At 42.4% G+C, this 19,787-nt stretch overlaps 1 protein-coding gene across 5 annotated transcripts in view; it reads left to right on the forward strand.

The window, feature by feature from the left end:
- The window catches only part of NCAPG (non-SMC condensin I complex subunit G), a 254,082-nt gene that overhangs the window by 190,591 nt on the left and 43,704 nt on the right, over nt 1–19,787 (forward strand). For all 5 annotated transcript variants that reach the window (XM_089677458.1, XM_089677459.1, XM_089677461.1 and 2 more), the window contains 2 exons: nt 8,418–8,621; nt 18,973–19,201. In XM_089677458.1, the coding sequence (XP_089533584.1) occupies nt 8,511–8,621; nt 18,973–19,201 (340 nt within the window). In that variant the 5' untranslated portion in view covers nt 8,418–8,510. The remainder of the gene's footprint in view (nt 1–8,417; nt 8,622–18,972; nt 19,202–19,787) is intronic.

Here is a 19,787-nt window from a genome sequence, read left to right on the forward strand (position 1 = left end):
GGCTAAATCTAAATAAACACCACCTGCCCGATGTCTGGAACTGCATGTCCCGGGCGTCAGGCGATATGAATTGCACATCCCTGCTGATGAATGTCTGACATGTCAGTTTACCCCAAGGTCCCATTCACGTCTGTGCAACAGCATAGGACAGCCCATTCACTCGAAGAGACTGCCCTGCATGCTGCAAATGCGCAAAAGTAACTCCTGCACCTTTGTTCTAAAAATCTTGCCTGTCTTTGTACTGCGTGTTTTGGGATGTGACAAAACGCACGTCTCCTAGCTGTGTTTAGGGTGCACAATGTGTGTTTTGGCACTTTTTTTGTTGCATGTTTTCAGTAATGTGCACAGGTACACATGTTTCTGTGCCTGTTCACGGATCACAAAGATATGAACATGGAACAAGGCCTGGGTCACACTGTTGCAGGTGGTGCGGCTCGCATTTGTGCCAGCACAGCAGTCCATTCGTTTGAACTATCAGGGATGTGGACATTTTAAAAAAAAATACTTGTCGAAAGGACTAAATGGGGGTCCTAATCTGCTTATTACTCATGACAGTCTACTTGTCCTGATAAAAAAAATATATAACCAAAACTGTTTAAATCTGAGGTCCTTTTAGGAGTGTCTGCAGCTTTTAAAAATGAAAGAGACTTTATGGCGCCTTAAACTTTTAATGTTTTTAACATTAGGGAAAATTCACTAAAGGTTATCGCATGTGTTATGTTGGTCACGTGACCACATATGTAGTAGTATGAGGTATTTACCACAAATCGCAAAAACACTCGGTAAATACCGTATAAAAAGATGGCAAAGTCACAGAAGGAAATAAATGATTAAATGCATGCAGTAATTAAGTAGTGGTCGAGGCATGTGGTATGTACTGGTTGTTAAGGAGTGGGTGGCAACCGGCATCCTTAACAACCAATAACTGTCATGGTTGTTAAGGTGCAGGCGGCTGCCAGCGTCCTTAAAAGCTGATGAGTCATTAGCTGTCAGCGGGGTTCCCCACTCACAGCTGAATGTGAGGAAAAAAAACAGTGACAGTTGAGAGATAAGGAAAAAAAAAGGCCAGTTGAACACACCCCCATTGACTTCATCAACCCAGCATGCCCCGGTTGACAAGGGAGCGTGGCCACCCGGTGTTGTCACCTGATGGCCCTGCCCCTTAGTTATATAAGAACTGTCAGGTGGCGGAGCTGTCAGACGTGCATTTACATTTGTTTTAACCACTTGCCCTCCTGAGGATTTACCCCCCCTTCCTGACCAGGCCTTTTTTTGCTATACAGCTCTGCACTATTTCAACTGGCAAGTGCGCGTTCATGCTATGCTGTACCGAAACAAAATGTATGTCCTTTTAATTTTTTTCTCACAAATAGAGCTTTCTTTTGGTGGTATTTGATCACCTGTGCCCGTTTTTTTTGCACTATAAACAAAAAAATGCTGCAAATTTTGGAAAAAAAAAAACTATATTTTTTTTTACTTTCGGCTATAAAAAAATATAGTACACTCAGTCATAAATTTAGGTCAAAATGTATTCTGCTACATGTTTTTGGTAAAAAAAAAAATCCCAATAAGTGTATATTGATTGCTTTGTGAAAGTTATAGTGTGTACAAACTATGGTATAGATCAGTGGTCTCCAAACTGTGGCCCTGGGGCCAGATACGGCCCTTTGTTTGCCTTTATCCGGCCCTTGAGGTACTGTTCCATCCACTGACATCAACAATGCGGCATTATTCCTCCAACTGAAACCACCAAAAGGGCACAATTCCTCCCACTGATACCAACGGTGGGGCACAGTGCCCTCCGTTGACACCAAAGATAGGGCATTGTTTACACCCAATGGACTCCAGGACATTTTCTACTCCCACTGGCCCCCCTAAAGTCTGAAGGACAATAAACTGGCCCTTTGTTTAGAAAGTTTGGAGACCTCTGGTATAGATAATGGAATTTATACAGCTTTTACTTTGACTGTCGTACACATATCTTAAAATACCAGGACAGTACAAACACCCCCAAATGACCCCTTTTCGGAAAGTAGACATCCTAAGCTATCTGCTGAGAGGCATGTTGAGTCCGTGGAAGATTTTGTTTTTTGGATGTGTTTTTGTTGGATGTTTTTGCACATGGATGTTTTTGCACATGGACTTTATCACATTTATAATGTTTTTTTAGTCACGTTATTTATTTCTTCATTGTGTTATTGTATTTTACGATGCACAGTAATACATTATTTTGGTTTCACTGTACGCTTATATCACCATTTTCTGTTTTATACTAGTTGCACTGTATATATGTTTGCCTCATTTATTTATAGTATTTATACGGTCAGTAGTAGTTTTCTGTCACATGGCCTTTTGATGCACATTTTGTTATGACCCTTTAGTCACATGGTCAAATTTTTTGGCCTCACTGTGCATTGTTGTTGTCATTCTTCCGTGATAAGTGGTTTGTCCATTTTTACTTTTAATATTTAAGAACTTCATGTTGTATTTTTCACATTTTGCTCCACTTTCTTTTTTACAATGAATTTTATTATAGACAACAACAAAGAAACAGTCAGAGACAAGCTCCTTGATACAAAAAAAGTAAGTTGTACAATTCTGTTAGTGAAGGACATAACAAATGCACTGAAATATTGACACGGCGAGAAGCGGAGTACAAAAACACAATCTCAACAGGGATGGAATGAGACCCTATAAATTGCATTAACAGCAAATAACCAATGAGCTGGTGAGCATAGACCAAGAATAGTCACCAGAGTCATATACAGATGATAGGAAAAGCTGAGCATAAAGTCTCACTGCACGCACATTGGAACCCTACACCAAGGACTTCCGAGCAAGTCCGACCTGTGTATAAGACATTACAGCCACAGTTCTCTAGGGTCATCGCAGTCAGTGCATATAACCTAAAAACTGACAGAAACAAAAAAATAAAGGGAGAGAAAAGCCGAGAAAGGAGAAGCAAAAGAATAGTAAAGACAAAGAAAGGGCTCCAGGGGATCGCACCAGGAGAATCTTATATCGACAGGAGGGTCTGGTCAAATCTAGAAGGTTGAGCCACATCAATCAAAGGATGCCAGATCTGCAGAAACTTAGTGTGGGTGTCTAACAGCATAGCCATTAGCTTCTCATTAACCATTATAAAATTCATCTGATTCTTAACGGCTTCAAAGCTAAGAGGGGTTTTCCAAGCTCTCGCAATTGTCAATTTGGTAGCCATAAATAGATGCTAGCTGCCACTCAGGACGGAGTAGGCCTACTAGTGGTTTAAATAATAGTTCCTCATATGGGTTACGCTTAATATCTGTGTGTAGCATAGTATGGAGAAGGGCATAGACCCTAATCCATAGTCTGCATACCTTGGGGCAAGTCCACCAAATATGGGCCATAGTACCTATTTGTTGACAACCCCGAAAGCAAGTCGGAGAATATGAGGGAATAAAACTAGCCAGCTTTGCTCCACCTTCTCATTAGTTGTACTCACACTATTTCATTTGTTATGACCGACTCATGTCCCACTATTACTGTGATTTAGTTAATATTTTATTTTTTCTGATCATTTCCATGCGTTTTGGTCACGGTTTGTCTTACACCTTCTGGTCCTCATTTTGGACCTTTTTATTATTTCACCTTTTCCCTTCACTCCCGTATTCCTTCCATTTGCTGATTATGTTATGGTGTATTATCTATTGTCTTCTCATCTCATTATTTGTTTTGGAATGTCTGTGACATTATTGTGATTAGCGCCAACATCCGTTTTTTGTTTGTTGTTTTTTTCTAGTGGTATAGCCAGGTGTGTGCTGCTGTCCCAATAGTCCCATCTTTTCTAGTAGCGGTGCTAAAAGTTTTTTACATATTTTTTTACACTTAGTCCAATTGCTTGTAAAGCACAAAAGCATTATATAGAGCCAATTGAAATTATTAACCACTTGCCTACAGGGCACTTATACCCCCTTCCTGCCCAAGCCAATTTTCAGCTTTCAGTGCTGTCACACTTTGAATGACAATTGCGCGGTCATGCAACACTGTACCCATATGAAATTTTTATCATTTTTTGAGGCACTGATAGGTGGCACTGATGAGGAGGCACTGGTAGGTGGCACTGATGGGCATTGACAGGCATCACTGATGGGAACTGAAAGGGGGCACTGTTAGGCGGCACTGACAGGCACTGTTAGGCGGCACTGACGGGCGCTGTTAGGTGGCACCGATAGGCAGCTCAGATGGGCACTGATATGTGGCACTGATGGGCACTGGCAGGTGGCATTGATGGACACTGACTCCTGGTACTGCTGTGGCTTCACTGATCATCAGGGCACACTGGTCATCAGTGCCCTGATGATCAGTGTACATGTCCCCTCTGAGGAAAGCCGATTACTAGCTCTCCTTTCCTCACGAGCTGCTTTGGTGTTAATGAAATTAATAGGTGCACTAGATGGGCAACAATGAGATGACCCCCAAAACGGGAATGGTTTTAGAGGTGAAGGCCACTAACCTTTTTTTCCCTACTCCATCTTTTCTGACTGTTTTTCACTAGTTTTGCATTTGGCTAGGGTCAGTGTCACTACTGGTAGTATGAGGCGATACTTGGACCCTACAGAGGTTGCACAGGCAGCCCAACTCCTCCAGGATGGCTCATCAATACGTGCCATTGCCAGAAGGTTTGCTGTGTCTCCCAGCACAGTCTTAAGAGCATGGAGGAGAATCCAGTAGACAAGCAATTACTCTAGGAGAGCTGGACAGGGCCGTAGAAGGTCCTTACCCCATCAGCAGGACTGGTATGTTCTCCTTTGTGCAAGGAGGAACAGGATGATCACTGCCAGAGCCCTACAAAATGACCTCCAGCAGGCCACTGGTATGAATGTCTCTGACCAAACAATGAGGGTGGCCTGAGGGCCCGACGTCCTCTAGTGGGCCCTGTGCTCACTGCCCAGCACTATAGGGCTCCTTTTGGCATTGCCATTGAACACCAGAATTGGCAGGTCCGCCACTGGCTGCATTATCTTACAGATCTGGCTGTTTTTCTCTCCGATTTGCTTTTGTAAACACAGGACTCTGTGTTGAGATTGGCTACAGCTGATCAGCAGGTCTCAGCCATTAACCATTGGCCAGAACCTACTAACAAAATCCTGCTGTAGCCAGTGACAGCGGGTGTTGGCAGCTGGTGTGTGCATGCATGCCCCTAACAGGCTGCATGATGTACATGTAGGTGATGCAGCTTGCTCATGCGGACCTCCTTCAGTAAAGGTATTGTGGGTAGATGGGAAGTGGCTAGAGTAGTTCTAAAAGCTGAAGGGTTTACACATTTGTACATTTTATGCATGAAGGTAAAAAGCATTCAGTATGCAGCTCCAGGCCCCCCCCCCCCCCACCACACACACACTTCCCCAATACTTACCTAAGCCTGATCTTATTCCAGCGATGTGCATGAGAACAGAGGCTCTCTCAGCTCTATCCATCCTGTTTGACTCAGACAAATGTCAATCATAGCCAGTAAGGAGAGAGACAGCTTGCTATGGGGGCACTGTGCAGGGGGGAGGAGCCAAGAAAACCCGAGGAGGACTTGCAAAACACTCTCCAATTTTTTTTTTTTTTTTATTGTTTTAGCCTATAATTGCACTATTTACTCTCGGACAGGTCCCCCTACTTCAGTTCATACCTTGTCCCAGTTTGTGTGACTGGGCTTCACTATATAATCCCTACAGCCCCTGGTGACATGTCCTTCTCTGAGTAGACTGCACTTCCTTCTGTGGTCAGGTGTGATCTGGTCAGCACCTGGTTGTGACCTTCCCAAAGCCATTGATTAGTTTATATGTTGATGCATTCTCATTAATGCATGGATAATATAGTTCTTTGTAAACAGGTCCGACGTGAGGTGTGGCCCTTGCAGAGATGGGACAGTGCATTTTATTAGGCCACAATAAAGAAAATCCTTTTAAGTGCATGGGCAAACTAAGCTAGGAGTGGAAAGTGGTCAGTACCCTGAAGTCCAGATTTAGCCTGGGTTCACACTTCTGCGGTGTGGCACATCGCATGTGATTTGCACAGGAACTGCACCGCATTCCTGTGCAAATCGCATTTGAATTCTGTGCGGTGCAATTTGAGCCATACATTTTGTATGGCTAAGATCGCACCACATCCGCACCAAAATAGTGCAGGACCCCCTTTTTTTTTTTTTTTTTTTTTTTTTTTTCTTGTCCACACTAGAATCAGATTGCATGGGTATTCGCACCCATGCAATCCAATTCTGCATGTCGCACTGCGTTTTGCGAACCAATTTTGGGGTGTTAACATACAAGCCCGCAGTGGTTCACATGAACGGGGTGCGATTTATGATGCGGTGCGGAATTCACACAGAAACTGATGCGACTTCCGCACTGCATCAGTGTGAACCCAGGATAAATGCAACAATTGATCAGGAACACTGACTCGGGCTATGTCTTCTTAAGTAAATATGATCTATACTTGACTTTTTCAAAAGTGATGTTGAAGCTTCTGCAGAACTACTTGTTGCTTTGTTGCAAGGTGTAAATTGATTGCGGTCAGTGAAAGGTTTGTGACGTAGTCCTTTTGTAGCGTAGTCTTTTTGCAGCATTTGGTGCTAGACATAGACTTGCAGCTTCAGCACCTACTCATGTTATCCAGTGCAGCTGATGACCGTGGAATACCAATGTCTGTAGCTGCATAGAGAAGCAATGTCCGTTACTGCAACTCTGTAGCCAAATGCTCTGCAAAGAAGCAGGAACTGCTACAAATCTCTGGTACAAAGCTGAGTGTTTCATGTTCTCAAGATAATTCCTGTGTTCGTTTTATTTTTTTTTTAAAACTGGTATTCCTCTGGGGATTTTTCACTTCCTGTCTTGTAGAAACAACATGGACTAAAAATCATTGTGCAAGACTTGCTTTCTTAGACAGTTGTCATTGCATCAAGTGTCCCCTTTGGCAGATTCAACTGATAACCTGTTCTGGTAACAAATAAAAATTGAGTTTCAGTCCTAACAACATCCGTAATATGACAGATAGGGACAGTTCACTAAAGGTTGTAGCATGCATTATGTTAGTATTGTTAGTATGCAGTATTTATTGTAAATAGCAAAAACGTTCGGTAAATATCCGATATGCCCCCCGCCTGCACCCCCCCCCCTCCCCACAACCAATAGTCAGGTTTGTGGGGATAAGGTACTTTGGGGGTTGGGCGCAGTAGTATCACACTATCCCTGCCCCAAAGCACCCCCCCCCATGTTGAGGGCGTATGGCCTGGTGTGGTTCAGGAGGAAGGGGTCACTTGTTGACGCCCCCCCCCCCTTTCCTAGCCTACTGGGCTGCATTCTGGAATAAGGGTTTGGTATGGATGTTTGAAGGGGTCCCACATAATTTTTTTTTTAACTTTGGTGTTGGGGGGGGGGGGGGGTGTTTCCCTCAAAATTCATACCAAACCAAATAGTGATGGGGGTGGGGGGAATGAGGGTTTTTTTTTCTTTTTCTTTAATTTTGCCAGCAATTCTTTAATTCACATTCAGCTGTCAGCGGGGAACTTACAGCTGATGACTCGTTACATTACCACATGTTTTCACTACTAAAGTACCACACGACTAACTCATGCAGCATTTTAGTAGCGTTTTTATAGTGAATGCCAACTTTTTTTTTTTTTTTTTGTGGTATTTTATTGCATACTTGGATACAATAAGATACCACTTTGTGAATTGTCCCCAATGGATTTCTTAGAGTGGCCACAGGCACCAATAAAAACCTGACGGGGGTTCCTACCTATTGCCACACTATTAAAAACTTAGTTTGTAAATCTCAGACATGAAAAAGTAACAAAGCATATCCCTCTATAGTGTGCAATATTAATCCAGAGCACTAAGTGTCTGTTGCTGCTTTACTCTATCAGACTGACTCATTTCTGACACCAAGAGAAGAATGTTGACAGGGGAGGGACCTCCATCAGATTGGTGGCCTCAGTTCAGCTCCTGTGAGTGGTGTATCCCTTCCCTCCAATCAATTTTGAGAGATCGCCTCACTGATGTAACCTCAACTGCCCGTTCCCTGCTTTTCAGAGCTTAGAGATCCTGTGTAAAATCAGCACTTTGAATGGATGTAGGGGACTGATGGCTGTAGATTAACAGGAACAACTTATGTAGGAGGATTTGTTTCATCTGTGTATCACCCATGCCCAGTCACTTCACTGGATATATGTAAGGGTTTACAACCACTTTAAATAATTAAAAAAAAAAAAAAAAAAGTGTTTCAGCTTGATCATGCAAGTTGGGGGGGGGGGGGGGGCGCACAGGGCCTTAACGATAACATCCTTTCTATGAGGACTCCAAAATCCTATATACATGTATAATTCTATTTCTGCTGTCACCATTAGGGTTATACAGAACTAATACCATGTTACCATTAACCTTTTACAGATTGAAGACAAAACCATCTTTCTGGGAGAATTCATTCACTACCTGAAATACCCTTTGATAGTTTACAGGAGGGAGCCTTCTGTAGAAAGGGTTATGGATTTTGTGGCAAAGTTTGTAACTTCTTTTCACAATTCTAATGATGAAGAAGATGAGATGGATGAGGAAAACTCCCCTGTCAATTATTTATTTAATTTTCTTCTTCAGGTAAGATAACGTGTTGAAAATGTATTGTTTATATAGCACCAGCAATTTACGCAGCTCTGTTTATTCACATCATTCCCTGCTTTCAAGAGCTCATAATCGAAAATACACACAGCACAAGCACAGGGAGTACATGCAAACTCTATGCAGGTAGTGACCTGCTTGGCATTCAAACAGAGAACCTCAGTGCTAAAATGCTAACCTCTAAGCCACTGTGCTGCTTCTTATACTAACACTTTACATTGTAAACTTTCAGCAATATATAGCTTAAATCAAGCATAGGAATGCGCTAAAAAACACATAAAAAGTGTCCATAAATCAATATGTGGAAGTCCAAAACATCTTAAAAATATAAAGTAACTCGTGTGAAAAAATATAAAACACCGTGAGCAATCCACAACCGAATAAATAGAATGCACTCACCAGAGCTAAGTGCTGATCAAATTATAGACCAGCCTTAGCGCTTTTGCTCTGGGAGCGATGAAAGCAGCAAACTCCAGACTTTTGGTGCAATACTCTGCAGTGGTAATTTTCAGCTGGAAGACACCCCTCTATAGTATAGGCAGATTTTTTAGGAGGAATACTCTGCAGCCACTTTTTCATGAGTGAGTAATCACCATAGCTCCATGTGCATCGGGACCATATTCAGAGACAAAAGAAGAATATAATGGTGCAGCATTTCTTTACAATATATGTTTATTAAAAGATTAAAAAGCCACTCACAAATAAGGTGTCTAAACCGACACCAGCATCGATCACATAGGCAAGGAAAAGAAAACAGAAGCTCCACTCGATTCAGCTGTCTTCCGACAATCGCAGGGAGCGTCCTGACGTCAGCATCTGACTGGCCCCGCCCTACGCGTTTCATCACCACGACGTCCTCACGGGGCGGTAGCTTACTCTTGATATTGTATGGGATCTGTTCATTGTTTTTGCAGTTCAGTATGGTAGGTCTTGAAAAAGTAATCATACCCCTTGAAATTGTCCACATTTTGTCATGTTACAACCAAAAATGTAAATGTATTCTATTGGGATTTTATGTGATCAACACAAAGTGGCACATAATTGTGAAGCGGAAGGAAATGCTAAACTGTTTTCAAAATGTTTTACAAATATCTGAGAAGTGTGGCATGCATTTGTATTTACTCTGTTACCCCTAACTAAAATCTAGTGGAACCAATTGCCTTCAGAAGTCACCTAATTAGTAAATGGAGTCCACCTGTGTATAATTTTAATCTCCGTATAAATGTTCTGTGAAGCCCTCTAGAGGTTTGTTAGAGAACATTAGTGTACAAACAGCATCATGAAGGCCAAGGAACACACCTGACAGGTCAGGGATAAAGTTGTGGAGACGTTTAAAGCAGGGTTAGGTTATGAAAAAAAATATCCCAAGCTTCGAACATTTCACGGAGCACTGTTCAATCTATCATCCCAAAATGGAAAAAGTATGGTACAACTGCAAACTTACCAAGACATGGCCATCTACCTAAACTGACAGGCCGGGCAAGAAGAGCATTAATCAGAGAAGCAGCTAAGAGGCCCATAGTAACTCTGTAGGAGCTGCAGGGATCCACAGCTCAGGTGGGAGAATCTGTCCACAGGACAACTGTTAGTTGTGCACTCCACAAATCTGGCCTTTATGGAAGAGTGGCAAGGAGAAGGCCATTGTTGAAAGAAGCCATAAAAAGTCCTGTATTGCAGTTTGTGAGAAGCCATGTGGGGGACACAGCAAATGTAGAAGAAGGTGCTCTGGTCAGATGAGACCAAAATGTAACTTTTTGGCCTAAAAGCAAAACGCTATGTGTGGCAGAAAGCTAACGCTGCACATCACCCTGAACACACCAGGCCCACTGTGAAACATGGTGGTGGCAGCATCATGTTGTGGGGATCCTTTTCTTCAGCAGGGACAAGGAAGCTGGTCAGAGTTGATGGGAAGATGGATGGAGCCAAGTACAGGGCAATCTTAGAAGAAAACCTGTTAGTCTGCAAAAGACTTGAGACTGAGGTGGAGGTTCACCTTCCAGCAGGACAATGACCCTAAACATACAGCCAGAGCTACAATGGAATGGTTTAGATCAAAGCATATTTATCTGTTAGAATGATCCAGTCAAAGTCCAGACCTAAATCCAATTGAGAATCTGTGGCAAGACCTGAAAATTGCTGTTCACAGACGCTCTCCATCCAATCTGACAGAGCCTGAGCTATTTTGCAAAGAAGAATGGACAAAAAATTCACTCTCTATATGTGCAAAGCTGGTAGAGACATCCCCACAGACTTGCAGCTGGAATTGCACTGAAACGTGGTTCTACAAAGTATAAACAATACAGATCTCTCTGCTGACTGCGGGGATGTGCTGGTTTTGTCCAAAATGGTCACATCTCTTAGTAAAACAGCACATATTGCACACACTACACATAGTTAGGCATACAGTTAAAGCGGAGTTCCACTCACCCTGTCAAAAAACAAGTCGGCAGCTACAAAAACTTTAGCTGCTGACTTTTAAAAAACAGCCACTTACCTGTCCCTTGGTATGTCCCCTGCAGCCCGTTTCACCGGCCGTCCTGTATTCCAGGAGGCCGGCATCTTCAGTGTGGGCACCCGGCTGTAACTGCTTGCGGCTGCGTTTTAGCCCTGTGCTTCATGAATGGTACTGTAGTCTTCTGGGACCTGTCACGTGTCCCAAAAGACTACAGGGAGGACACCTTCCGCTTCCAATCGCCTAGGCGATCGGACCGGAAGTGGGAGCAGGTACGTGTCAAATTCGGGTACTCGTCCCCCCCATCCCCCCAAAGATGCCAATCCTTAATGGGGAGCAGGGAAGCAGTCCTTAAAGCGGAACGTCCCCTTTTGGGTGGAGCTCCACTTTAATCTTTGCCCCAGATGTTAACCCCTTCCTGCCCCGTGTCATTGGTACAGTGTTGGTGCATTTTATTAGCACTGTTCACTGTATTAGTGTTACTGGTGATGTCAGTCAGTGTCAGAATGGCCATATTATCACAGTCCCGCTATAAGTCGCTGGTCGCCACCATTACTAGACCCTGCTTGACCGGCCGCGTCACTCATTCACCGTATTTAGTGTCTGTCAGCTTGTTCTCATGAACCTTCCATGGCACTGTGAGCACTTTGGTAGTTCATTGATTCTTCCTGTCAGTGTATTGAGTTGCTCGTATGGGATATATGGGAAAACAGCTGTACTGACAGTCTGCAGGAGTCCTGCTTGGCACCAGCGATCTGCTAATCACTGGTGCAATGCTTTTCAGCTTACTGCAACAAAAAAAATGCATTTATTTATTTATGTTTGGCAAAAGGTGAACTTATCCTCTAAATTATTGTGCAGCATATACATACTGCTGTCTGCTGTCCATTTCAGTTTTCGGCCAACTGCATCAGGAATTTTCGGTTTTGGTCCATAATTTTCATTTTGGGGCCTCACTTTTATAGTGTGTGTGTGTGTGTGTGTATGTATGTATGTATGTGTATATATCTATATATATATTACACATAAGTGTTTTACCTTTCAATTCTATTGTAAACTGAATGGCTTGTTTTACAAGGTGAGGGTGTACGTATACTTTAACTCAGTGGTGTGATCTAAGGGAGGGTGGTGATGCTTTGGAGTAACCTTCCAGAGTGTTCTTTTTCTCCTCCTGGTGTGCCCTTGATGGAGCTGTGCTTAAGCATTTTTTTCTTTTTTTCCTTTGAGCCTATAGGAGCTAAGCTGGAATATAGAGGAATCCCTGAACTCTCAAAGAAAACAAGAGTAGATGGAGCTGAATAGACCATAGTAGGCAAGTGCACACAAGCCTTGGGTTTGCACATTCAGATTTGCATACTGCACCTTTTAGCTGTACCCTACAGATTCTCTATGGCGTTTTAGGTCAGGCGAGTTTGCTGGCCAATCAAGCACAGTGATACCCTGATCATTAAACCAGGTATTGGTGTGGGCAGGTGCCATGTCCTGCTGGAAAATGAAATCAGCATTTCCATAAAGCTGGTCAGCAGAGGGAAGCATGAAGTGCTCTAGAATATCCTGGTAGAGGGCTGCACTGACTTTGGACTTGATAAAACACAGTGGACCAACATCAGCAGATGACATGGATCCCCAAATCATTACTGACTGGAAACTTCGCACTGGACCTCATGCAACTTGGATTCTGTGCCTCTCTACTCTTCCTCCAGACTCTGGGACCTTGATTTAACTTTCATCCGTCTGAGCAACAGTCCAGTCCTTTCTCCTTAGCCCAGATAAGACACTTCTGATGTTGTCTTTGGTTTAGGAGTGTCTTGACACAAGGAATGTGACAGTTGTAGCCCATGTCCTGGATGCGTCTGTGTGTGGTGCTCTTGAAGCACTGACACCAGCCGTAGTCAACTCCTTGTGAATCTCCCCCAAATTCTTGAATGGCCTTTGCTTCACAATCCCCTCAAGGCTCCTTCCACTCCACTTTCCATTAATATGCTTGGATACAGCACTCTGGACAGCCAGCTTCTTAAGCAATGACCCTTTGTGACTTACCTTCCTTGTGTCAATGACTGTCTTCTGGACAACTGTCAAGTCAGCAGTGTTCCCCATGATGGGGTAACCTACTGAACCAGACTGAAAGACCATTTAAAGGCTCAGGAAACCTTTTACAGGTGTTTTTGTGTTAATTACCTGTAAGAGTGTGACACCATGAGCCTACAATATTGAACTACTTCACAATATTCTGATTTTCTGAGATACTGAATTTTGGGTTTATTTAAATAAAAAAAACAAAGGAATGCTTGAAATATCACTGTGTAATAAATCTGTATAATATATAATATCACTTTTTGAATTGAATTCCTGAAATAAAATAACTTTTTGTTATTCTAATTTATTGAGGTGTGTGTGTGTGTGTGTGTGTAAATATTACACACTGTATTTGAATGTGTGTACTAGAAGTGGAGCGCGGGTGTTGGTTATTTTTTCAGCAGCCATGAATTGGTTATCTCCTTTCCCACCCACACTAGAGGATTGATGGAATGCAATGAACAACTCTTTGCTTTTCATGAAACAAGCGTACAGTCTCCACAACTCTACCTACTTCAGTAGACTGTTAGTTCTTAGTGCGTGCTTGTGACCATCTTCACTGCATAACCAGTTTGTCATGCATCATGATCCAAAAAGGGGTGGCAGTGACCAGTCTTGTGCTTGGAGTATTGGCAGATTAGGGAAGTATATCTCTGCTCTCCTCACCCCTAAACAAAAATAAGCAGTCAACCCATACAGAACGGGCACAGTCCGACTGCATGGGAGAAACATTTTTTTTTTCCTACATGGTGACCTTAAAATATAACTGAATTGCAATTGCATATGTTTTGAAATTTCAGTGGTTAGCGGTGAAAAAAAGCACATATTTGGAATCTAAATAGAGAACTTGGCCTGGGAATCTCAGAAATTGACACCTAGCTGACACTGAATTTGACAAGTCCTGTAGGTTTCTGGCCATAGATGAGGGTTAATTGACTATCACCTCAAACACTCTTGGCTCCAACAACAGGGAGGCAGAGATCTGTGTTCTCTGGGCTCCTTGCTGCCTGCAGTACATTATTTTTGTCCTTTTTCTTGGATCGGAGGGTTTCTGTGTCATTTAATAAAATAAAAATGATTAGTCACAGGAAGATGAAAATGATTCCTTCTGATGCCACGTGTTATGAGCTATGTGCAGATAGAAAATGACATGTCCTGTTTGTACAGAACCCAGTAGGGACCGACAAAACAAGCAATATGGATCCTACCTGCAGCAGTCATGCAGTGGTTGGAGTTGTCACTATTGGACATTGCATTGTGTGTCTGCCGATTGCTCGTAGATGCATGTGTATGTTATCAGATCTTCCAGAGAGGTGTGCTGACAAACTGCAAGTGGCGACAAGCTACTTTGTAGATCGGAAAACCAGAAGTGTGTGGCGATCTTTCGGCTGCTCCCCATAGGGCTTGTTTAGACTTGTGTTTTGTGGACTGCTGTATTGCAGGCAGAGACAGCACTGTTCTTACCCCCTCAAAGTAGACTTCCTCATCCACCAAAATCCAAGGGCGATTTCCGAGGACACGTGATGGACTGCAATACCTTTATATTGATCGGCCACTTTTCTCCCTGTAAAAAATCCACTTCCTTGTTAGACCGCCACCCCCCATGAAAAGAGAAATTTTAGAAAAAATACTTCCCTAACACCATCCAGGCTGAGGTCCTGGGAACATGAACTAAAATCTTGCAGGAATATTCTCTAATATTGTGCAGATGTGGGATCCATAGTGTTTCTAGGATGTTGCATAGGTGCAAATGTTTTTTTTTTTTTTTTTATTTAAAGGGGGCAGGAGATCGGAAGAAAGTGAGCATTGTGTTTTGATGTAAGGTCCATTGTGAAGCATGTATTCTGAGCGAGTAAGTTCAGTATAAGCAAGGCTATATATATAATTATAGTGTGTGTAAATTGGCGATCGTTGCAATATTTTATGTCACATGGTATTTGCACAGTAGTTTTTCAAATGCAATTTTTTTGGGAGAAAATACACTTTAATGAATCTTAATGCAAAAAAATACAATAGATAACCAGCTGTTACGCCAAGTAAATAGACACCTAACATGTCACGCTTTAAAATTGCGCACATTCGTGGAATAGTGACAAACTACAATACTTAAAAATCGCCATAGGCGACTCTTTAAACATTTTTCCAGGTTATAGGAGTTACAGAGGAGGTCTAGCATGAGATTTATTGCTCTTGCTCTGAACAGCTTCTGGAAGTGATCCAGCAGCTCATTAGCTGCTAGGACTGCTTTCATGAGAAAGCCAGTCTCCGGCTGAAAAACAAAATATTGGGGTTATGGCCGATGGCTTCAGCCATAACTCCAGTAAACCACTTGGTAACTGCAACGTATATATACGTATTGCAGTCAGCAGGTGGATACATCACAGTACACAAACCACCAAGGTCCTTTTTTATGTTGCATTTAAACAAGAGATGATAAAGAAAAAAAAAAAAACTATGCAGACTCCAGTCCTTCATTTAGAGGTAGACTGATTCAGTAGCCGTAGTGACATTATTTATTACAATAAATTATTGGCAATACAATTATTATTTGTCACTAACATCAGGCCAGCTGCCTAAATGGCAGAGGGAGGAATGCCTGTTCTCCTCTGTAACGAATGAAGCCAAAAGCAGTGAGGATTTTACCACTTCCAGTTCTGTACTTACCTGGCTGCTAATGGTCAGGGAAGCGGTCGAGTGGCTGTCTTGGAGGGCAGAGTTGGGATCAGGGGTCTAATAGACCTTGTTCTCTCCTTTAAAAAGTACCTGCCACTGCTCAATCACAAGGGATGTTTGTAACCATTTCATGCGCATGTGATATTTTAACTCTCAACATGTTTGTTATGCATCTACTCAGCACAACATCATCTTTTATATTTTACCAAAAATTGGGTCCTACATTGTGTTTGTGTGCATTAAATACATTTTAAGTGTGTGGGTTTTTTTTCAATTGTGTTTGATAAACTTGCAAATCTCGTGTGACATAAAAAATTGCAACAGCCATCATTTTTTTTCTTCAGGGTCTCTGCTTTTAGAACACGTTTGGGGGTTCTAAATAGTTTACTGAAATGCTGATTTTAACATGTACAGTATCTCACAAAAGTGAGTACACCCCTCACATTTTTGTAAATATTTTATTCTATCTTTTCATGTGACAACACTGAAGAAATGACACTTTGCTACAATGTAGTGAGTGTACAGCTTGTATAACATTGTAAATTTGCATATAAAATTTAAATAACTAAACTGTTGGCAACAAAAGTGAGTACAGTAAAAGTGAAAATGTCCAAATTCGGTCCAAAGTGTCAATATTTTGTGTGTCCACCATTATTTCCCAGCACTGCCTTAACCCTCTTGGGCATGGAGTTCACCAAAGCTTCACTGGTTGCCACTGGAGTCCTCTTCCACTCCTCCATGACAACATCACGTAGTTGGTGGATGTTGGAGACCTTTCGCTCCTCCACCTTCCATTTGAGGATGCCCCACAGATGCTCAATAGGGTTTAGGTCTGGAGACATTCTAGGCCAGTCCATCACCTTTACCCTCAGCTTCTGTAGCAAGGCAGTGGTTGTCTTGGAGCTGTGTTTGGGGTCGTTATCATGTTGGAATACTGCCCTGCAGCCCAGTCTCTGAAGGGAGGGGATCATGCTCTGCTTCAGTATGTCACAGTACCATGCTGGGATTCATGGTTCCCTCAATGAGCTGTAGCTCCCCAGTGCTGGCAGCACTCATGCAGCCCCAGACCATGACACTCCCACCACCATGCTTGACTGTAGGCAAAACACACTTGTCTTTGTACTCCTCACCTGGTTGCCGCCACACACGCTTGACACCATCTGAACCAAATAAGTTTATCTTGGTTTCCTCAGACCACAGGACATGGTTCCAGTAATCCATGTCCTTAGACTGCTTTTCTTCAGCAAACTGCGGGCTTTCTTGTGCATCATCTTTAGAAGAGGCTTCCTTCTGGGACAACAGCCATGCAGACCAATTTGATGCAGTGTGCGGCTTATGGTCTGAACACTGACAGGCTGACCCCCCACCCCTTCAACCTCTGTAGCAATGCTGGCAGCACTCATAACGTCTGTTTCCCAAAGACAACTGATGTATGACGCTGAGCACATGCACTCAACTCTTTTGGTCGACCATGTCGAGGCCTGTTTTGAGTGGAACCTGTCCTGTTAAATCGCTGTATGGTCTTGGCCACCGAGCTGCAGCTCAGTTTCAGGGTCTTGGCAATCTTCTTATAGTCTAGACCATCTTTATGTAAAGCAACAATTTTCTTTTCCAGATCCTCAGAGAGTTCTTTGCCATGAGGTGCTATGTTGAACTTCCAGTGACCAGTATGTGAGAGCGATAACGCCAAATTTAAGACACCTGCTCCCCATTCACACCTGAGACCTTGTAACACTAATATGTCACATGACACCAGGGAGGGAAAATGGCTGATTGGGCCCAATTTGGACATTTTTACATAGGGGTGTACTCACTTTTGTTGCCAGCGGTTTAGACATTAATGGCTGTGTGTTGGGTTATTTTGAGGGGACAGCAAATTTACACTGTTATACAAGCTGTACACTCACTACTTTACATTGTAACAAAGTGTCATTTCTTCAGTGTGAAAAGGTGTAATAGAATGTTTACAAAAATGTGAGGGGTGTACTCACTTCTGTGAGATACTGTATGTGAAAAATGACAAAATTGGCCCAGACTGCAAGTGGTTAAGAAAACAAAAATCTATTATACAAACGTTGCCTGGACATTTATTCATCAGACCTTTTGGTCATAAAAAGCTTAAACAAAAATCACACCTCATAACTGCTCCACCTTCTATGCTATCAGTACTAAAAGAATTAGTGTGCACACTCCCCTGCTGATTCCTGCTAGTCAATCTGGAGTTATGGCTTATTCACTTGGGTGACCAGGGGGTGGTAAAAGCAGACGGCTTTACCAACCTCCCACCTAGAGAAGCACATGCACCTTCTAAGGGCTGTACACTTGCCACAGCCACAATTTGCCACAGGGCAGTACCGCTGATGAACACAACTGGTTTGGGTGAATGGGGCCTTGCCAAAACCACCCTGCAACCAAGTACATTGCACGCAATGGTTTCACCTTTTCAGCGGTAAAACAAGCGCTGAATAGGCAACACATTCCCACCTAGTCGCCTGTCAACTGCCCTCTGAAAAGCCATCCACCACAGATTTGTTTTTTTAAAGCGCTACAAGGACTGTTGCATCTGAAATGGGCTTTAAATCGATGAAGAATACATAGAAAACAAATACAGAAGAATGGCTTGTTATAACCTTGTAAAAAAATCCCTTGTGTGTATATTGTATGTCATCAAATATCCTGCAGGATTTCTGAGTATCCTAAAATGGCAAGAAAAAGTGAAGAGAGTGCAATTATTCTTTAAGGTGATGTCTAAACTGTGAGTTTGACAAATTTCATTACCCAGCTGTATTGTGTACACATGAAAGCATTCACTTTCTGAGATCTCTTTTGTGAATTGCCTCATCTACGTGGCTTTCAGAATGTTCATTCCTTGCAGTTTGATTCTTGCATGCAGCTCTTATTTAGGATTATTTGGTTATTTGAGCTCTTATGTCTGCCTTTTATCCTCAGTTTATTCTGTATAAGTTGTGTTTTCTCAGTATGCATGTTTTTATAGCATGCATTGTATGTTGTGAACACTAGATGGTGCTAAAATCTTAAATAATAAAAGTGAGCTTTGTTGAAGAGTTCATTTGTTGAATGTTTCAAGGACACAGTTTATCTGTATTTTTTTTTTTTTTTTTATTTCAGTCCCATGTGGCCAATAGCATGGCAGTTCGGTTCAGGGTTTGCCAACTTATCTATAAACTTCTGGTAAATTTACCCGAAAATGCTCAAATTGATGATGACCTGTTTGATAAGATCCATGATGCCATGCTCATCCGAGTGACTGACAGAGTACCCAATGTGCGGATCCAAGCAGTTCTGGCGCTCGCCAGGCTCCAGGACCCAAGTGATGTTAACTGTCCTGTATCAAATGGTGAGCATTTATTCCTGTGATATGTGAGGTGACACTGATATTTCAGAGACAATTATAGTATGTATTGCATAATGCGTACGGAGGATGATTCACTAAAGAAACCAAATGTTCACACAAATTGTGTGACTGTTCACTTCAATTATCCAATTGTGCAGGTGGAATAAGAAAATGGGGATTTTCTTTCCATCTTATGGAATTAAAGTGAACATTCACATATTGTGTTAACGTTTTCAAATTCTTTCGAAAATCAGCATCACTGTCTCTTGTGTGTCTCAGCTTTTAAAGTGTTACTAAACCCCGGAGCCTGCATTCACTATCCAGTCCTCTCACAGTACACAGAACATCGAAATGCAATTATTTTAGTAAATATAAACTGCTAAATACCTTTTCTCATCAGCAGTTACAGCAGTCTTGTGACTATCAGTGTTCAGCAGAGCACTGGTTAAAGCTTGTAGGAGGAGTTTTCTCTAGGAGGATGCAGAACCCCTGACCTCTGTCTGGGCTGGGCTGATTGGCCCTGTATTGATCACATGCACTCTCCCAAGAAACAAAAACATCGCTAGCCAAACACACCAAATTGAGCATG

Source organism: Staurois parvus, unplaced genomic scaffold (genome assembly GCF_062004578.1).
Source record: "Staurois parvus isolate SC_StPar_1 unplaced genomic scaffold, SC_StPar_1.0 ptg000186l, whole genome shotgun sequence".
NCBI classification, from domain to species: domain Eukaryota; kingdom Metazoa; phylum Chordata; class Amphibia; order Anura; family Ranidae; genus Staurois; species Staurois parvus.